The sequence below is a fragment of the Neoarius graeffei genome, chromosome 11 (assembly GCF_027579695.1).
Source record: "Neoarius graeffei isolate fNeoGra1 chromosome 11, fNeoGra1.pri, whole genome shotgun sequence".
NCBI classification, from domain to species: domain Eukaryota; kingdom Metazoa; phylum Chordata; class Actinopteri; order Siluriformes; family Ariidae; genus Neoarius; species Neoarius graeffei.
The window spans coordinates 83,864,234-83,885,992 of NC_083579.1; the positions used below are offsets into that span (position 1 = coordinate 83,864,234).

Sequence of the window (21,759 nt, forward strand, 5' to 3'; positions counted from 1 at the left end):
TCTCACACACACACACACACACACACACACACGCGCGCTCTTACACACGCGCTCTTACACACATATATGACCATCATATTTGAATATATCTGCTGACATTATTCATTTTATTTTTATCTTTGTTATAATAAATTCATTTATTGAACAAACTGTTTTATTTGTGTTCCAATAAATATTTCCGAAGTCCCCAATCTCTCAAAGAATTCAAAAAGGTGCAGATGATTTATGTAATATGGTAAGTGTTCAATAATAATTTGGAAATGTACCATAATTTAGCTGTTTGGTAATTTATCCAGGATTAATGAAACGATTCACTAAATGATTCATTGAATGATTCACTAAACGATTCACTGAATGATTCACTTGAATGATTCTGTGGTATGATTCAAATGAGTCAAATTAAACGATTCAATGGGATTGATTCAATATAATTATTAACCTTCAAATTGAATGAGACTGATTTAATGAGATTGATCACTTAATATTAATAGTAACTGTGATTGTACCTACACAAGCTTTCTTAGGATAATCTTTATACAGTACTAATGTACCGTATATGGTCTTAGATAGACACACACATTTGGGCCTCATTTCTTCCTGTTTTGTTTTCTCTACTCACAGACTGTGAAGTTTGCAAATCCTTCTTCCTCAACAAATGCGAGGTTCATGGGCCACCCCTCTTCATCCCCGATACTCCTGTTCCCATGGGAGTCCCTGACCGAGCCAGACAAACACTTCCTCCTGGGCTAGAAATCCAGAAGTCCAGTATTCCTGATGCAGGCCTGGGAGTGTTTAATAAGGGGGAGACTGTTCCAGTAGGTGCACACTTCGGCCCCTGCCAGGGAGAGCTGGTGAACCGAGAGGAAGCCAAGAACAGTGGAGACTCCTCGGTTGTGAGTTCGTCATAAATTTTATTATAATAATAATAATAATAGTTTGGTTTTATATAGCGCCTTTCAAAATACCCAAGGTCGCTTAACAAGGTGTCAGTGTAGAAGTGTGTGTGTGGGTGCATATAAGTGTGTGCGTGTGTGCTTGTGGAAACTAGGAGCCAAAGGCCTCCATGAAGAGATGGGTTTTAAGGTGTCTTTTAAACGCTGCCAGTGAAGGAGCATTCTGGATGGTGTTGGGTAGCCTGTTCCATAGAGAAGGAGCAGCTGCATAGAATGCTCTATCGCTGGTGGCCTTAAGTCTGGTGCGGGGGATGACCAGCTGGCCCTTGGATGAGGACCGCAGGGATCTTGATGGGGAGTAGGGATGGAGGAGATCTTTGAGGTAATGGGGTCCCAGACCATGGAGAGACTTGTAAGTGAGGAGGAGGACTTTGTAGGAAATGCGAGATTTAATGGGCAGCCAGTGGAGCTGTTTGAGAATGGGGGTGATGTGCTGCCAGGGCCTGGTGCCTGTGAGAATCCTGGCAGCTGAATTCTGAACATATTGCAGTCGGTCTGTGATCTTATTCGGCAGACCAAGCAGGATGGCATTGCAATAGTCTAGGCGGGATGATATGAAAGCATGAATAAGAGTCTCTGTAACAGTGTTAGAGAGTGAGGGCCTGAGTCTGGAAATGTTGCGGAGGTGAAAGAAAGCAGATTTGGTGACATTTTTGATGTGGGACTGGAAAGACAGTGATGAATCCAAGATAACACCAAGGTTACGGACTTCATGAGATGGGATGAAGGAGCAGCCATCGATGTTCAGATGGAGATCCCCAACCTTCCTGAGCAGTGGCGCCGGTGCCACCACCATGAGCTCGGTTTTACTGCTGTTCAGTTTGAGGAGATTGTCAGTCATCCATGTTTTGATATCACGCAGACAGTGAGTGAGCGGTGTTGGGGGGAGCTGAGCAGAGGGTTTGGTGCAGATATATAGTTGTGTGTCATCAGCGTAACAGTGGAAGTTGAGACCATGGAAACGGATGATTTGTCCAAGGGGGAGCATGTAGATGGTGAAAAGAAGGGGGCCAAGCACCGAACCTTGCGGAACGCCGTGGCTGATGGTTGCTGTAGTGGAGCGGGAGTCATTGAGTGTGATGAATTGTTTCCGGTTGGATAAGTATGAGTGGAACCAGAGGAGTACTGTGCCTGATAGTCCAGTGAACTCTGAGAGCCGCTTCAGGAGGATGGAGTGAGAGACTGTGTCAAAAGCTGCTGAGAGGTCCAGGAGAATGAGGATGGTGATGAGTCCATTGTCTGCAGCAGTGAGGAGGTCGTTGGTAATTTTGACAAGAGCAGTCTCTGTGCTGTGGTGGGCTCTGAAGCCGGATTGTAGTGGTTCAAAGAGCTCATGGTGGGACATATGCTGCTGAAGTTGGGCTGCCACTGCTCTTTCCAGGATTTTACAAAGGAAAGGAAGGTTGGAGATGGGACGATAGTTGTTGGGATCGTCAGGGTCCAGACCAGGCTTTTTCAAGGTGGGGATGACAGCAGCGGTTTTGAAGGTGGTGGGCACAACTCCAGACTGTAGGGATGTGTTAATGATGGTGGTCATGGTGTTGCAGAGGGTGGGAAGACATGATTTGACCAGGGTGGAGGGCATGGGGTCCAGGAGGCAGGATGATGACTTGGCTGTGGAGACTAAATCGGTGACCTGGGCATTGTCCAGTGGTGCAAAGCAGGAGAGGTAGTGCTGCGGTGGACAGGCAGCAGGGGTGGAGATGTCCTGCCATGGCTGGTGGATGCCAGGAGGCGTGTCATCATGGGCTTGGTTTGTGGCCGGGGATGTAGATACTAGCTGCTGGTGGATGGTGTTGACTTTTGCGATGAAGAAGTCTTGAAATCTGGAGCACAGTTCAGCAGGATCAGATGGTTGGGGTGAGTGAGGAGGACGTAGAAGGCGATTGATAGTTGAGAAAAGTTTTCTTGGGTGGTGTTGCTGGTTGTTGATGAGGGTGGAGTAGTAGCGTGTCTTGGCTGTGGTGAGGGCCTGCTTGTAGCTCTCCACATGGTCCCTGTAGGCCTCCAGGTGGACAGTAAGGCCAGATTTTTTATAGAGTCGCTCGAGGCGCCGCCCAGATTTTTTCATGAGGCGCAGCTCAGAGGTAAACCAGGGAGCTGGACGGGAGAAAGAGACAGATCGCGTGATGGTAGGAGCCAGAGTATTCAAGCTGGTTGAGAGTGCTGTGTTGTAGTGTTCGACCAGGGTGTCCACTGGGAGGGCAGTATCCGGGGGTGTGAGATGGTTCGTTAAAGTTTGAGAAAGAAGAGGCAGAGGAACATTCTTAATGTTGCGGAAAGTGATGGACCGCAAATGGCGTTGTCTGCGGTGGGGTACCGGGATGGAAAACAGAATTGCCTGATGGTCTGATATGGCCAGGTCAATGCATTGAAGATGTAGTGGAGATGAGCCGGTGCTGCAGACTAGATCGAGGGTGTGTCCTTTGCTGTGGGTAGGGCCATGCACATGCTGAGTGATGTTGAAGCAGTCCAGAAGGGCCATGAAGTCAGCTGCAAAAGAGCAGCTGCTGTTGTCCACATGAATGTTGAAGTCACCCAGCAGGATGGTAGATGGGGACAGGGGACACACTGCAGCAAGTAGTTCAGTGAGCTCAGGGAGGAAGCAGGAGGAGGCTTTAGGTGGTCGATAAATGAGGACCAGTTGCAGCTGAGCAGCGCCAATCACTGAGAGATGGAGGCATTCAAATGATGATGCACTGACGGGGTGTTCTTTAACCAAAAAATCAGAGTGGTGTATGATGGCGAGTCCACCACCGCGGCCGTGGCCACGCGGCTTATGGATGTATGTGTAACCGGGAGGGGTAGCTTGGTTGAGGCTAACAAAGTCCTGCTGACTCTGCCATGTTTCGGTTAAACAAAGGAAGTCCAGTTTTTTCTCTGTTATCATGTCGTGAATAATGATGGCTTTGTTGTTTATTGATCTGATATTCTGTAACATGAAGGAGGCAAACTTGCTGGTGGATGCAGTGCTGTCAGTGCAGACTAGGTTCCGGAGAATGACAGGTGGTGGACGTGGCCTACGTTCAGCACGTCTGTGCTGGGATGCGGAACAGATGACAGGAATAGCCGCAATCTTGGAGTTGTAAACAAACTTCTGGCGAACAGCTCTGTGTACATATGGTGGACGGCGCAGGAGGTGAAGAGATTTGATAACCTCAAGACAGCATGGAGGAGACAGAAAGACAGAGTTGAGTTCAAGGAGTTTGCCTACGGTGTAGTTTATCCGCGCCATGGCGACTGGGGAGCACCGAACAAACACAGGCACCTTGCCGGCTAGCTTGGCTTGCTAACCAATGCTACACCCAAATGGAGGTAGCAGCAGTGCAGGATGCAGACTAGCGAGTTGACAGTCCTGTGGTAGAGTGGTAAAGGGCGGCGGAGATGTCAGAAGTATACCCAGTACGCCGAAAGCAAGGAGGTAGGCAATCCAAAAGTTTTTTAACTGCGGAGCACAGAGTAGTCCAAGCACGCGTCGCGTCAGTTGTATCCGACAGCAGAGTTGTAGTAGAGATGGAACAAACACAGCTCAAAAATAGACGCGGCTTGAGATAGAGGAAAGGCGCGATCAAATATAAGAGAAACAAAAAGCGAGAAGCGAGATGCGAGAAGCGGCAACAATCATGCCAGCGTCCTCTCGACATTCGACACTTTCAAAAAAGTTTGTATAAAGTTTGTTATAAAGATTGTATATTTTTATGTAACAAAATATGATGACTAGATGAAGGTAGCTCCAATTAATATCAATTTCTTCTCGCAGATATGTGGAGTAGTGGTGTAAATCGCAAGTTTGAGCACAATGCAGTCCGACATTGGTTCTTTTAGCCAGTGTGGTGGAACTTACCTGTTAATAAAAATACTAGTAACACCTCAGTGCTCAAGTAAATAAAGTAATGCTCAAGCAAATATTTATTTATTTTATTGTATAATTATTCATGAAAGTCCCATAAAATCACAAACCCAGGTAGTCACCAACATAGGTCCTCCCATAACGACTCCTAAACATGGTCAGCTTCCTGTATTACACACAGGGTGTCCGCGGAGTCTAAAAAAGTCTAAAATTACACATTTTCAATTTTAGGCCTAAAAAAAGTCTAAAATACAGAGATATTTTGCACTGTTGGTCTAAAGTCTCATTTAGGTAATTTAAGACCTAGGTTACGTGCAGAATTATTCTGCACATAAAAAATCTTCCCGGAAGTTCCTTTCAGCACCTAGATGTCACCCGGGATTGGTTGGCATCTCGGTGCTGAAAGGAACTAACGGGAAGACTTTCTAGTTTCGGTTGTGTTGCCAGATTGGGCGGTTTTAAGTGCGTTTTGGCGGGTTTTGAACATATTTTGGGCTGGAAAACGTCAGCAGTATCTGGCAACACTGCCGGCGGGAAGATTTCCTGGTTCTGGTTTACAGTGCTGACTCAGTTCGTGCAATTGCTGGTGTTGCGTAGGCTACCGTGTAAGCTCTGTCAATTTCAGCGACAAATTAAAAATGGAAGCGGACGAATTGGTTCCTAAAAGAACTAGTAAGGGGTCAGTCATCTGGCATTTTTTGGATATCGCGAGGAGGACGTGGAACAGCAAATGTCAGTTTGTAAAGTGTGCAAATAAACCTGTCATCGCGAAAGGTAGCAGTACGACAAATATGTTCCATCACCTAAAACTCACCCGGTACAGTATGAAGAGTCTCTTAAACTCTGAACTACTTGCCCACGAGCTAAAACCCACCACGAGCTAAACAAATGACCATAGCGGCCTCGTTCTCCAAAGCCCCCCATATGAGAAAACGAGTCAGAGATGGAGAGCTATAACGGATGCAATCACTAACTTCATTGCCGAAGACATGATCCCAGTTAGTATAGTGGAAAAACCAGGCTTCCAAAAATTACTAAACACACTTGATCCCAAATATGAGTTGCCTGGTTGCAGACATTTTACAGAGAAGGCAATACCGGAATTCTACACATCTGAGAGGCAGAGCCAGAAAACACTCAGTTCAAAAGTGTGCAAAGAGAGAAATTGTTTTGCAGATCTCTCTCTCTATTGTGAATGTTCTAGTGGTTCTCAGTGGTCAGGTTAATAGCTTGGAGATCTATTTTTTTTAAAATAACTTAATGAATGAGCACTTTTCTTATTTAGGCTAAATGTCTTTCTCAGTGTTGAGCTTGCACTTTATTGATTTTGAGCTCTGAGCAGCTCTGTATTGTATTGCCCCTTTGTTTTTGCAGTTTGTGCCACATCTTTGTTGAATAAAAATATTCTTATTTCAATTCAATTGTGATTAATCACCAACATGAAAATTTAAAATGTGTTGTTGAAAACCACCTGTAAAGTTAACCAAGAATGTTATTTAATCTGCAGGGATTGTAGTGAAAACAGTAAAGAGTAAAAGTTAGATTTCATGGGGTCCTTTAGAGGAGATTTAAATATATCGAGATATATATCGTATATCGTGAAATGGAGAAAATGTATCGGGATATTCATTTTTTCCCATATCGCACAGCCCTATTGTCACGGTTTGTAGCAAAATGGGCAAATGCAAGTTTAACGACTGCTGGCTTGAACGCAATGATTTCGTAGACTGGTTAAAACGTGTACCAAACAATCCGTTTGAGGCGTACTGCGCATTGTGCAAAAGAACACTCAAACTCAGCACCCTGGGTGTAAAGGCACCAGAATCGCACGTGAAAGCGGAGAAGCACCAGGCTGCCCATAAAAGTCTGCAACATTCGCATGCCATCACTCAATTTTGTTCACCGTTGTCAGGTCCAAGCACATCTCGAGACGGTGTATCAGCTAAATCCGTGCAAACTGTAACGTTACAACACGCAAACCGTACGGAATCGAACGCCTCATCCTCAAGTGATTTGCGGGATGTCTTTGGCTCCACTGCAGCTTAGTTCCTCATTAATGCAAGAGCGCACCCTAGGGATGTAATGAGTTCATTGGTGAATGATGATAAATTTTGTTATTTCGAAAGTAATTCAGGCTCTCCCAATTTTCTTTTTTTTTTTTTTTTTTTTGTGCGGCATAAGTCTTAAATTTAACCTTTTATGGTCTTAAAAAGTCTTAAATTGAACTTGTTCAAGCCTGCAGAAACCCTGTACACATTAGTCGTCATCAACAACATTCCATTATAGTCTGTTTTCCCAAATGCAGTTGAGAAAAACTGTACCAAGTTTTCCTTGACACTGCTGCATGCACAACATGGTAGCTTCTCTCTCTCTCACACACACACACACACACACACACACAAAAAAAAAAAAAAAAAAAAAACAAGAAACGTATTCATTTACACTTAGTATGTTTCTTTTCTAAATGTCAACATGGTGGCCGCGGGGTCTTAAAAGTCTTAAATTTAATATTCCAAAATTAAATCAAATCAAGTTTATTTGTACAGCGCTTTTAACAATAAACATTGTCGCAAAGCAGCTTTACAGAATTTGAACGACTTAAAACATGAGCTAATTTTATCCCTAATCTATCCCCAATGAGCAAGCCTGTGGCGACGGTGGCAAGGAAAAACTCCCTCAGACGACATGAGGAAGAAACCTCGAGAGGAACCAGACTCAAAAGGGAACCCATCCTCATTTGGGCAACAACAGACAGCCTGACTATAATATTAACAGTTTTAACAGGTATAACCCTCAACTGTCCTCATGGGGCCGTCCTTCACAGGAGCGGTGCGATAAAACTCCGACCAGACACAGGGCACCAGGATGGATCAAGCAGGTCCGAGGGGCAGAAGAGGCCAGCATCTCAATCCCAGGATCAACGTGTAACTCAGAGGGACAGATGGGGGGGAGAGAGAGAGAAAGAAAACACGTTAGGTATGCCCTAAAAATGACAAGTATTAAATCTGTGTGGTAGGCTCGCAGAGACGAGAGTCTTTACATCAGGCATAACACACAATGGCATGTTAATATGGTAAAAAATATATCATGACCTGCTCTGGCTGGATGCTTGATTGGGTGATGGGCGCACACTCCTCAGCAATGATTCAGGTGACATTGGGCATACCTAACCACCTGTGTTTTCTTTCTCTCCCCCCACCCCAAAATTAAGGCCTTAAAAAGTCTTAAATTGCTTTGCCCAAGTCTTAATTTTTTAAACAAAGGTCTTAAATTTACTCATACTATTCTACAATGTGAAAACGTGGGTTTTGCGTAACATCAGTGAATTTCTTGGAGTATGCGCAAAGAGAGAAACAATATTGATACATTTTCGCACCGGCGCAATCATCGGAGTCCGTGATGGAGAGGAGACTCCACGAATCGCAGCATGGGGAAGTGTCGTTTTAATCAGCAGTGGCTTTCAGATGAAAGATATTGTGATTGGGTGAGGGAGGTTCCTGGAAGCGACGTTGAAACAAGATGCTGTGTTTGTCGAAAGACCTTCAAGTTGTCCACTATAGGTCATTTCGCTTTAGAGTCTCACATGCAGAGCTCAAAGCACATTGCATCTGCCCTCCACCGCCACAAGCACATCGCTCAGTTCTGCACGGTTTAATCTCCGAATGCACCTGGAGTTGGCACTAGCACCACTGTCGAACGTCAGCAGCATCAGCCAAGCCAGACACCATCGGCAAGGCTAGCAACAACACAAGGGCCGAGCAGTGGCATGATGGGCGTCGGTGGAACCCCGACACTTCGGGCAGAGGTGCTCAGAATTTTCAAAACAATTACGGAACACCACTCGTACAGCTCGAATGAGGGCATAAGCGAACTCTTTAAGGCTGTGTTCCCAGACTCGGAAGTCGCTACAACATTCTCCTGTGGAAAAAACAAAACGTCTTACATAACAAAATTCGGTCTTGCTCCTTATATAACGAAGGAGTTGGTCAAAGACGTTAACGAGGCAAGTGGTGGATTCGTCATAATGTTCGACGAAAGTCTAAACAAGACGATGAAAAGTAAACAAATGGACCACTCTCCTATCTATCTGTCTCTCTCTCTCTCGTGTATATATATTTGTCTATCGCTCGCTGTCTCCTGTCTGTCTATCTCCTATCTATCTGTCGGTCTGTCTCTCTCTCTTAACTGTCTACCACTCTGTCTGTCCTATCCATCTATATATCTCACTATTCTATCTATATCTTTTTATCTTTCCTCTACTCTCTCCTAACTATCTCTTATGTCTGTCTACCACTCTATCTATCTATATTATGTCTATCGCTCTCTCCTATCAATCTCTTATCCATCTGTATACCTCTTTCCTATCTATTTATCTCATTGTGTCTCTTATCTATCCACCTCCACATCTATGTCTTCCCTCCCTCCCTTGTTTACTAGGAGTATTTACATTTCTTTTTATTCTTCAAAATGTAAAATGGTTGAAGCAAGTTGAATGCTGGGAAACTAAGACAAAGAGTTTGTCTGTTTATCATCTCTGGGTGCATGGTCATAATTAGTTTAGAGACCGTTCTTTGGGCCTTGAGTTGGGCCCTCAGTTTGGCTTTTTGACTGGTGAGTGCACACCTTTGTACCAATGTATTGGTACGCCAGTTGCATGTTTGTGCACCTTTAAGAGACTTTAGGCTTACCTCTTTTCTATCTCTCTTCCCATCTATCCCCTCATCTCTTATCTATGCCCCTCTGTATCTCTCTCCCTCCCTCGTTTACAAGGGTACAAAATGTAAAATGGTTGAAGCAAGTGCTGGGAAACTAAGACAAAGAGTTTGTCTGTTTAGAGTGTTGTGAATGTTTTGATATTTTATTTAAAAAAAAAAAATACACCCACATCACTTTTTTATTTTAAGTATCATCTCTGGGTGTATGGTCATAATTAGTTCAGAGACAGTTCTTTAGGCCTCGAGTGAGGCCCTCAGTTTGGCTTTTTGACTGGTGAGTGTACACCTTTGGCATTAATGTGTTGGTATGCCTATTGCATTTTTGTGTACCTTTAAGGCCATGACTTGGACCCTACGTTGTGCTCCTTTCTTCCAGGTTTAGACTTGTTTTTTTTGTCTTGAATGTGAAGATTCAACAAGCAATGCACATAATGACTTTTAAGTATATAACTTTTATAATAAAAATATTTTTACTTGAAACATTTGTCATTATTGGGAATTTGATCTGGTGTTCTACGACCGCATAATGGGTGCGATGTAGGTCTTGATTCTCATTTAAGTGGTCTTAAAAAGGTCTTAAAGTCTTAAATTTATGGTGGTCAAACCTGGGGAAACCCTGGTCAAGGATAAACAGAGAAGCATGACACTACAGGATCTGAGCAGATACTGTTAACTATAATTTAATGCTAAAGTTAATATAAAACTTGTTACCACACCAACGAGCCAATGGTTTTCGATGCCACAAAATTTGCCACCCATGCGAGTTGGTTTGATGCTGGGGTCTGCAGTTGGTGTGACGTTGTTTCATTTTCGTGAATTCACAAATGCAGACAAAATATAATTTGAACATCGGTTCAGTGAGGGTTGATTCAGATATGTACAGTATATACCCAGTGTGCTGTGAGACAAAGTGAAGTGTGCTGTGGAATTTTGAGCAACCCCATGCATTTTTATGCAGGCTCATGAAATAATATTTTTTAAAATACAACAATGACTGTACTTTTTCATTAAAAATGTTTGTAGGTAGTCACTTAACTTTTACATTTTTTTGTTTAATCTAAATGGCCTTTAATCCCATTTTGAAAATAAATTTGGGTCCAGGGAGGAGGATTATTGTAGCGACCAGAAAAGGCAGTCGCTTTAGTTGTTGCCAGGTCCACGGAGCCTTGCCAGAGTGCAAAGGCTCATGGGGCTGTTAATGTTTAAGCTTAGAGAACATTAATCAAATCAAGTTTCAAGTTTATTTGTACAGCGCTTTTAACAATAAACATTGTCGCAAAGCAGCTTTACAGAATTTGAACGACTTAAAACATGAGCTAATTTTATCCCTAATCTATCCCCAATGAGCAAGCCTGTGGCGAGAGTGGCAAGGAAAAACTCCCTCAGACGACATGAGGAAGAAACCTCGAGAGGAACCAGACTCAAAAGGGAACCCATCCTCATTTGGGCAACAACAGACAGCCTGACTATAATATTAAGTGTTTTAACAGGTATAACCCTCAACTGTCCTCATGGGGCCGTCCTTCACAGGAGTGGGGCGATAAAACTCCGACCAGACACAGGGCACCAGGATGGATCAAGCAGGTCCGAGGGGCAGAAGAGGCCAGCATCTCAATCCCAGGATCAACATGTAACTCAGAGGGACAGATGGGGGGGGGGAGAGAGAGAGAGAGAAAGAAAACATGTTAGGTATGCCCTAAAAATGACAAGTATTAAATCTGTGTGGTAGGCTCGCAGAGACGAGAGTCTTTACATCAGGCATGACACACAATGGCATGTTAATATGGTAAAAAAATATATCATGACCTGCTCTGGCTGGATGCTTGATTGGGTGATGGGAGCACACTCCTCAGCAATGATGAGATGCAGATGGGACCCTTAGGCCTGGCCAAGACAATTCAGTTACATTTCACCGGGTCTGGGACATGCGACAGAATGTCTGACGGCCGATTCCCTGCAGGCTACGATAGCCAGTCGAGGTCCCCACCGTCTCCACCAAAAGATTTCCTGTTGACTCCATGTAACTCAGAGGGACAGATTTGGAGTGGGGGGAGAGAAAGAAAACACAGGTGGTTAGGTATGCCCAATGTCACCTGAATAAGTAGGAACAGTATACATATTGCACCGAGTACAAGCAGGGACTCCGGCAACTAACTATGACAGCATAACTAAAAGGAGAGAGCCAGAAGGCAACACAGGCATGAGGGAGCCCCGGGACATAAAGCAGCCAGCCACTGCACCGTCAACAAACTCGAGTGAGCAAGCGAGTGGGGACTGACAGCATCCATACATCCCAGTTTACCAAAACACTCTGTCTGAGGACCCTCTAGATTTACTTCTTTACCTCATAAACACCATTAACAAAAGGCTTGACTAAACAGATATGTTTTCAGCCTAGACTTAAATGCTGAGACTGTGTCTGATTCCCGAACATTACTTGGAAGGCTGTTCCATAACAGTGGGGCTTTGTAAGAAAAGGCTCTGCCCCCTGATGTAGCCTTCACTATACGAGGTACCAGCAGATAGCCTGCACCTTTTGATCTAAGTAGGCGTGGCGGGTCATAGAGGAGCAGAAGTTCACTCAGGTACTGTGGTGCGAGACCATTTAGTGCTTTAAAGGTCAATAGTAGTATTTTATAATCAATACGAAATTTGATTGGGAGCCAATGCAGTGTGGATAAGACAGGCGTGATGTGGTCATATTTTCTAGTTCTAGTAAGGACTCTTGCTGCGGCATTTTGAACTAACTGGAGCTTGTTTATGCACTTATTGGAACATCCAGACAGTAAGGCATTACAATAATCCAACCTGGAGGTAACGAAAGCATGGACTAGTTTTTCTGCATCATGCAATGACATTAAATTTCTTATCTTTGCAATATTTCTGAGATGAAAGAAAGCTATCCGGGTGATGTTATCAATGTGAGTTTCGAATGAAAGACTGGGGTCAATAATCACTCCGAGGTCTTTTACTGCTGCACGTGAAGAAACAGAAAGGCCATCCAGAGTTACTGTGTAATCAGAAAACTTACTTCTAGCTGTATGTGGTCCTAGCACAAGTACTTCAGTCTTGTCAGAGTTAAGCAGAAGGAAATTTATAAGCATCCAGTGTCTAATGTCCTTAACACATTCCTCAATTTTATTAAGCTGGTGTCTCTCATCAGGTTTTGCAGAGACATACAACTGTGTGTCATCAGCATAACAGTGGAAACTAATACAATGTTTACGAATAATATCGCCCAGAGGTAACACATATAGAGAAAAAAGCAGTGGACCCAAGACAGAACCTTGTGGAACACCAAACTTTACCTCGGTACGTCTAGAAATATCACCATTTATATCAACATACTGATAACGATCAGTTAGATAAGACCTGAGCCAGGAGAGGGCCATTCCCTTAACTCCCACAACATTTTCTAGTCTATCCAGAAGAATGGAATGATCAATGGTATCAAATGCTGCACTAAGGTCAAGCAACACAAGTAGCGAGACACAGCCCTGATCAGACGCCAACAGTAGGTCGTTTACTACTTTAACCAGTGCTGTCTCTGTGCTATGATGAGGTCTAAATCCTGACTGATACATTTCATGGATGTTATTCCTATGTAAATATGAGCATAACTGCTGTGCCACAGCTTTTTCAAGGATCTTGGAGATAAAGGGGAGGTTTGATATTGGCCGATAATTGGACAGCTGACAGGGATCAAGGTCAGGTTTTTTAATCAGGGGTTTGATAACTGCTAGTTTAAAGGATTTGGGTACATAGCCAATCATAAGAGAAGAATTTATTATTTTTAGAAGCGGTTCAATTACTCCAGGCATTATCTGTTTGAATAGATGTGTCGGTAAGGGATCTAGTACGCAAGTTGAGGCTTTTGATGTAGAGATTAATGAAAGTAATTCAGTTTCTTTTAGGGGAGTAAAACATTCTAACTGATGATCTGATACAGTTATATTGTTAACTACAAGGTCACTTTCATTGTCTAACCTTAAATTAGTAGTTTGAATTTTTTGTCGGATATTCTCAATTTTGTCATTAAAAAAATTCATGAAGTCGTTGCTACTACATACTGCAGGTGTGCATGTGTTGATAGTGGACTTATTCCTAGTTAATTTTGCTACAGTATTAAATAGGAATCTAGGATTATTTTTGTTATCTTCTATTAGGGAGGAGAGATATGTTGATCTCGCAGCACTAAGAGCTTTTCTATACTTCAGGAAGCTCTCCTTCCACGCCAATTTGAACACTACCAATTTTGTTTGACGCCATTTACGTTCCAATTTTCGAGTGGTCTGTTTTAATGTGCGAGTGTCATCATTATACCAGGGTGCTAATTTTTTGTCTCTGACCATTTTCCTTTTTAGAGGAGCTACATTATCTAAAGTATGGCGGAATGTTGACTCTAAGCATTCAGTTGCCTGATCGAGTTCTGCAGGGGCTGACAGTGACCCAATCAAAGTTGACAGCTCTGGGAGATCGTTTATAAAGCTCTGTGCAGTAGTTGACGTGAAAGTACGTTTAATACAGTAGCGTGGTGAGGTGCATATATTATTACTCAGACATATTTTGAATGAGATGAGACAATGATCTGAGATAACTTCAGACTGTGGAAGTATGACTATATTGTCTACGTTTAATCTGAATGTTAGTATTAGATCAAGGGTGTGACCACCATTATGGGTCGGTCCTATGACATTCTGCTTAATCCCGACTGAATCTAAGATGGACAGAAACGCTGTTTTTAAAGGGTCTTCTGGGTTATCAAAGTGAATATTAAAATCTCCGACAACTAAAGCTTTGTCTAAGGAAATAACCAAATCTGAGATAAAATCTGCAAATTCAGAAAGAAACTCAGAATATGGCCCCGGGGGCCTGTAAATAATAAGCAATGGAATTAACTGGGTAGACTTATTTTTCGAGGCTACATACATTATATGAGTATGAAGAACTTCAAATGTATTAAATTTATAACCAGGTTTGTGTGTTACACCTAGATAATCGTTATAAATAACCGCGACGCCTCCTCCTCTGCCAGTTAGACGAGGCTGGTGTATATAACTGTATCCAGGAGGACTCACTTCATTTAATGCTATATATTAATTTGGCTTAATCCATGTTTCTGTTAAACACAGTACATTAAACTCCTGATCAGTAATGAGTTCATTAACCATTAGCGCTTTAGATGTAAGAGATCTAATATTTAATAGCCCCACCTTTAGATCAAAGGTGCTGGCAGCAGCTGTACAGTCAGTCTGATCTAATTTTATATTGATTAGGTTACTGGAACAAACTCTCTGAAAATTTCTACCTTTTTGTTGAGCTCGGGGAACAGACACAGTCTCGATGTAGTGGGCCCTGAGTGACGACTCTGTGCAGCTAGCAGACAGTCGGTTTAGCCTGTTCGTCTGCTCCCTGGCCTTGGCTCTGGATTGTCAGAAATTAACTAGGCCTGTTCTGAGACTATGACCTATGCTGCAGGAAATGAGAGCAGCACCTTCCCGAGTGGGATGGATACCGTCCCGCCCTAACAGGCCAGCAGTGCCCTCAAAATTAGCCCAATTATCTATAAAGCCCACACTGTTTTCAGAGCACCACCTGGACAGCCAGCAGTTCAGCGACCATAACCTGCTGTAAGCTACATCGCCACGCCGCATTGGGATGGGGCCAGAGCATACTACAGCATCGGACATCGCCTTCGCTAATTTAAACACCTCTACAAAGTTACTCTTAGTAACCTCAGACTGACGAAGGCGTATATCATTAGCTCCAGCATGGATAACTATCTTTGAGAACCTGTGCTTGCCTAGGACCCTAAGATTACCTGCTATGTCCGGCGCCCTGGCTCCCGGTATACACCTGACTAAAGCTGCTGGTGCCCCTAAAGGCTGAGCTAATTTCACGTGCCGTATGGTAGAGTCCCCTATAACCAGAGCTCTTTCAGGTTTCTCAGTGGGTGCATCACTAAGGAGAGCAAACCTGTTCGACACGTGACGCGGAGAGGAGTGGTGCTCCCGTGGGCGAGCCTCTGCGGTAGCTTTGGCTCTACGCTTATGCCGCCGAGCCGTCACCCATTCGCCCCACTGTAAGGGCTCTAATGCCGGAGTTGGGGGATTGCTAACTCCACCTAGGGCGTCCAGACTTTCCCTAACAGAAACTACACTGTTCTCACGCTCACTAACCTGCTCTAAAGCCTGGACATGCGCTTCTAGCACTGAAATCTTCTCCGTCAGAGAGCTAACTAATCTGCACTTATCACAAGTAAAGCTAATAGAGCTATCGCTAGTGACGGAGGAAGAATGACTAAACATCCTGCACTCAGCACACTGAACAGGCTGAAGGTGTGCCATGATGAAAAGATTCACGTACCTTAAATGAAGATCTGTTGATATTAAAGCAGATCAGATGGCCTCCGCTTGTGGACTTTACACAGGAGGAGAGAAAAAGAAAGCTTCCGGTCTCGGCGTTCTTCCGAAAAAAGAGAAAAAACCGGAAAAAGGAAAACGAAAGTGAAAAGTACAAAAATGAAAGCGACAGTATAATAAAAATGAAGACGATACTGGAAATTTATTTATAGAAAAAAAGTTAAAAAAGGATTAGTAATTAACGCCGGCACTCGCGGGAAAAAGGACTCGGCGCGAACAACTCAGGAAACAGGAAGTGCGTAAACAGGAAGTAATTTTTCTCTACCAGTGTATCGATTAACATTAGGGGCATTAGGGGCTAAATAGCAATGAGCCACCTTGGCCAAGACTCCTGCAGTAATTGACCATCTCTGGCCAGTATTTCTGATAGGCATGTATCTTGTAGTAAAATAAAACAACATCTAAAACCATGTTATGTACAGAGCATAGGATGTCACATAAGTCAATCAGTCCCTATCCCAGTCCACCATCCCACCCTGCCTGAAGTCCTCTACCGTCTTCCATTGCCAAAAAAAGACCATTAGCAGCCTGAATGACCACTGTCCAGTGGCACTTACTCCCGTCATCATGAAGCGCTTTGAGCAACTGGTTCAGACTTGCATCATCTCAAGTCCCCCACCCATGTTAGACAGACACCAGTATGGTTATAGAGCTAACGGGTCTACAGAGGACGCCATAGCTACAACTCTCCACACTGCCCTCACTCACCTTGAGCAGCAGGAGAGCTATGCTAGGCTGTTCTTTGTGGACTTTAGCTCAGCATTCAACACCATTCTCCCTCGCAGACTGGTGTCCAACCTGACAGACCTGGGACTGTCTTAATCCATCTGCCTCTGGAAAAAGGACTTCCTGTCTGATCGCTCATAGAGGGTGAGAGAAGGCCCCCACATCGCCTCAGCAATGGCTCCCCTCTCTTCACCCTCTAGTCAAGTTTATTTTTATAGTGCTTTTAACAATAGACATTGTTGCAAAGCAGCTTTACAGAATTTGAACGACTTAAAACATGAGCTAATTCTATCCCTAATCTATCCTTAATGAGCAAACCTGTGGCAAGGAAAAACTCCCTCAGATGACATGAGAAAGAAACCTCGAGAGGAACCAGACTCAAAAGGGAATCCATCCTCATTTGGGTGATAGACAATGATTATAACATTTTTAATATGAAGTCAGTTTTGTTGATGTTCTAATTCTTCACCGATGGAAACTTGAGTGCAGAACTGTTCATGACAACTGCAGTCCTAAAGTTATCAAGTCAGCTGTAGTCCTCAGCCATAAAAGCATTACTGCAAGTGTCCAGAGCATCTTGCAAGTGTGACTTTCAACTGTCCATATGGGGCCATCCTCCACAGGAGCGATGTGATGAGACTCCAACCAGGTGTAGGGCATCAGAAAGGATCAGGCAGGTCTGAGGAGCAGAAGCGGTCAGGATTGCTGTGTAATTCAGAGGGACAGATGGGGGGAGAGAAAGAGAGAAAACATAGGTTGTTGGGTATGCCCAATGTCACCTGATGAGTAGGAACAGTATACATTTTGCACTGAGTTTTGCCAGAGTCCCAAGCAGGGACTCTGGCAAAACTAACTAGGACAGCATAACTAAAAGGGGAGAGCCAGAAGGTAACACAGGCATGAGGGCGCCCCAGGACATAAAGCAGCAGCCACTACAGGATCAACAAACTTGAGTGAGCAAGCGAGTGGGGGACTGACAGCATCCATACATCCCAGTTTACCAAAACACTGTCTGAGGATCCTCCAGATCTACTCCTTTCCCTCAAACACACTTAACAAAAGGCTTGGCTAAACAGATATGCGTTCAGCCTAGACTTAAACATGAACTGTTTCTGATTCCCGAACACTACTTGGAAGGCTGTTCCATAACTGTGGGGCTTTGTAAGAAAAGGTTCTGCCCCCTGATGTAGCCTTCACTATGGCAGGTACCAGCAGATAGCCTGCACCTTTTGATCTAAGTAGGCGTGGTGGGTCATAGAGGAGCAGAAGTTCACTCAGGTACTGTGGTGCGAGACCATTCAGTGCTTTCAAGGTCAATAATGGTATTTTACAATCAATGTGAAATATGATTGGGAGCCAATGCAGTGTGGATAAGACGGGGGTGATGGGGTCATATTTTCTAGTTCTAGTAAGGACTCTTGCTGCTGCATTTTGAACTAACTGGAGCTTGTTTATACACTTATTGGAACATCCAGACAGTAAGGCATTACAATAATCCAACCTGGAGGTAACAAGCATGAACTAATTTTTCTGCATCGTGTAGTGACATTGAATTTTTTCTCTTAGAAATATTTGAGATGAAAGAAAGCTAACCGGGTAATGTTATTGATGTGAGTTTCGAATGAAAGTCTGGGGTCAATAATCACCTCGAGGTCTTTTACTGCTGCACGTAAAGAAACAGAAAGGCCATCCAGAGTTACTGTGTAATCAGAAAACTTACTTCTAGCTGCATGTGGTCCGAGTACAAGTACTTCAGTCTTGTCAGAGTTAAGCAGAAGGAAGTTAATAAGCATCCAGTGTCTAATGTCCTTTACACATTTCTCAATTCTATTAAGCTGGTTTCTCTCATCAGGTTTTGTAGAAACATACAACTGTGTGTCATCAGCATAACAGTGGAAACTAATCATGTTTATGAATAATATCACCCAGAGGGGATATATATATATATATATATATATATATATATATATATATATATATATATATATATATATATATAATATTTTTATTGTGTGTATATAATATAACCCAGATTCCAAAAAAGTTGGGACAAAGTACAAATTGTAAATAAACCCTAGTTCTTTATGGAAATCAGGGACGCCGTGTCATTCGGACTAAAGAGGAGAAGGACGACCCAAGTTGTTATCAGCGCTCAGTTCAGAAGCCTGCATCTCTGATGGTATGTGGTTGCATTAGTGCGTGTGGCATGGGCAGCTTACACATCTGGAAAGACACCATCAATGCTGAAAGGTATATCCAGGTTCTAGAGCAACATATGCTCCCATCCAGATGACGTCTCTTTCAGGGAAGACCTTGCATTTTCCAACATGACAATACCAAACCACATACTGCATCAATTACAGCATCATGGCTGCGTAGAAGAAGGGTCCGGGTACTGAACTGGCCAGCCTGCAGTCCAGATCTTTCACCCATAGAAAACATTTGGTGCGTCATAAAACGGAAGATACAACAAAAAAGACCTAAGACAGTTGAGCAACTAGAATCCTACATTAGACAAGAATGGGTTAACATTCCTATCCCTAAACTTGAGCAACTTGTCTCCTCAGTCCCCAGACGTTTACAGACTGTTGTAAAGAGAAAAGGGGATGTCTCACAGTGGTAAACATGGCCTTGTCCCAACTTTTTTGAGATGTGTTGTCATGAAATTTAAAATCACCTAATTTTTCTCTTTAAATGATACATTTTCTCAGTTTAAACATTTGATATGTCATCTATGTTCTATTTTGAATAAAATATGGAATTTTGAAGCTTCCACATCATTGCATTCCATTTTTATTTACAATTTGTACTTTGTCCCAACTTTTTTGGAATCGGGGTTGTAGACAGGCGCAACAGAGTATGGAAGAGTTTGTTTAAGAATCTTTTATTTCTGCTCACATTTGAATTAGCTTCTTCATGAAAGTGTTCGGACAAAATCAAATGATTTTTCTTCCAGATGAACCAACTTCCTCATTCGACATGGAAAACCCAGATTGGGCACCAAACAAACAACGCTGACATCATTTGTTAAAAAAAAACAACAACAAGGAGTGACATGCTCCTGATGCATCCTGAAAGAACAGAAAAGATTAAGAGCAAAAAGTGCTGAAGCTTTGCTTCTGTTATCAGAGGAACTCAGTCCTGTGCAAAATGTCAACCTGGAGCCAGAGTGTAGTAATGAACCTACAGTTTGAGAGTGTTCTACACAAACGCACTGAACTTTACAACAGCTGCAGGCATGTGAGATGGAAATAAGGCAGGAAAAACTATTTTGGATAAAATTGTTACTGTCTGTTGCACACTTATCAACCTTTGTGACTCAGTTGTGCCTTTTTGAATAGAGAATAAATGATGAGGGAACTGAACATGAACAGTTTATTGAAATTATTATTACAAGGGTGATTATAGTTAACTATATGATTATAGTTAGCTATATGACTACAGCTACAACTGGAATGTGCTGATTCTGTTTGCATTTGTAATTATTGTACCATCCACTATTAGATAAAATTAAAATGAAATTTTACAACATTGTTTGAAAGTCAAGTCAAAGTTTATTTATAAAGCACTTTAAAAAACAACAACAGGGCAGTTGACCAAAGTGCTGACAAAAGGCCCTAAACACGCAAGACTTGAAAGACACACAGGACTTGAGAACAACCATAGAACACATAAGAGAACAATAATAAAATACCAGCACAAGAGGGGGGCAATTTACAGTAGATAGACTATAAATATATTAAAAGAATAAAACAAAATGACAATTTTGCCAATAAAAGATGGGTTAAAAGCGGGATTTCAGACATAGATAGATAAAATACTATTTTATCTATCTAAGTCTAGAGCAAGATAACGTTATTTTACAAATAATACTTCAGAGATGTTTCTTTTTTAACAAATCATAAATATCAATGTATTAATGAGTGCAAATGGCTCTAACTTGATGTCCTTGAGGTTGTTGAGACATGGCGGACCGGGAATACCATCTAGCCCACAGTTCAAGTAATAGTCCTTTGAGAGTAAATGCTCAGGCTTTTGCAGCATTCTGTTCCCTAAAGCTGATGTCGGTAAAAATTCTTTACACAAAGGTTTTTTTTGTTTATGTAGTGGAGTGTGCGTTTTTTTTTTTTTTTTAATTAAATTTTTTAAAAACTGTTCTTCCATGTCCGGATTCTTCAGGAAAAGGAAAGTACATTCCAACATGTAGCTAACACTAGGCCACATATCTGCACCGTCACTCCATTGGTTTTGAGGAATTTTGTACAGATCATAGCCACTAATAAACTCTAATTTCCTTGTATCCTTCACTACTTCTTTATAACTAAGATTATCCAAGTAATCCGTTAGTAGAGCTTTTTTAGTTGTAGTTTTCTTCAGACAACAGCAACGGACGTCTGACATCTTTGCTTGGCTTCAGTATGTAAACAAAGTTTGCTTGTCCCCCAGGTAGGGTAGTGACCGTTGCTAATGTAAATGTGATGTCAGTGTAAGGGGTCTATAGACCGAAAAAGAGCTTCTACCAAAGAGCCATAACTGCACTAAACAGTGCTTGTTTTAAAGGGACCGTGCAATTAAAAAAAAAAAAAAAACAGCAGTGTGTGAATGTTGTGTGTATGTCTTTTTTGAGTTGTTAATATATATTATGTGGACATATTTCTTTATTTTTAATAAGCAGATGTTGCACTGGTAGGATGGCATCCAATTTCGTTGTACGATATGCAATGACACGTTTTTATATTCAAAAGTGGAGCTCTCCGTCTCATGATTTCTCCTTCCACACACACTTGCCACATTAGTTCACTACCTGTCAAGTTGAACATGTAAAAACAAAAATGTCCAAGTCTATTGCAATACTTCATAAAACTAAACACATTCTAAGCCAAAAATCATTGCACGCACTTTATAATTCTCTGCTTGTTCCATACATAACTTATTGTGTGGAGGTCTGGGGAAATGCATGTAAAACAATCACAAACCCGATCTTCATATTGCAGAAAAGAGCTATTAGGATCATACACAACGTATGTTAGAGTGAACCAACCAATCAGTAGTTTATAAACTTGAATGGCCTTAAATTTCGTGATTTTGTGGAT

At 42.5% G+C, this 21,759-nt stretch overlaps 1 protein-coding gene across 1 annotated transcript in view; it reads left to right on the forward strand.

The window, feature by feature from the left end:
* LOC132894681 (zinc finger protein 345-like) overlaps positions 1-21,759 on the forward strand; it is a 139,691-nt gene that overhangs the window by 76,623 nt on the left and 41,309 nt on the right. The window contains exon 3 of the mRNA XM_060934826.1: positions 622-893. Coding sequence (XP_060790809.1) covers positions 622-893 — 272 coding nt within the window. The remainder of the gene's footprint in view (positions 1-621; positions 894-21,759) is intronic.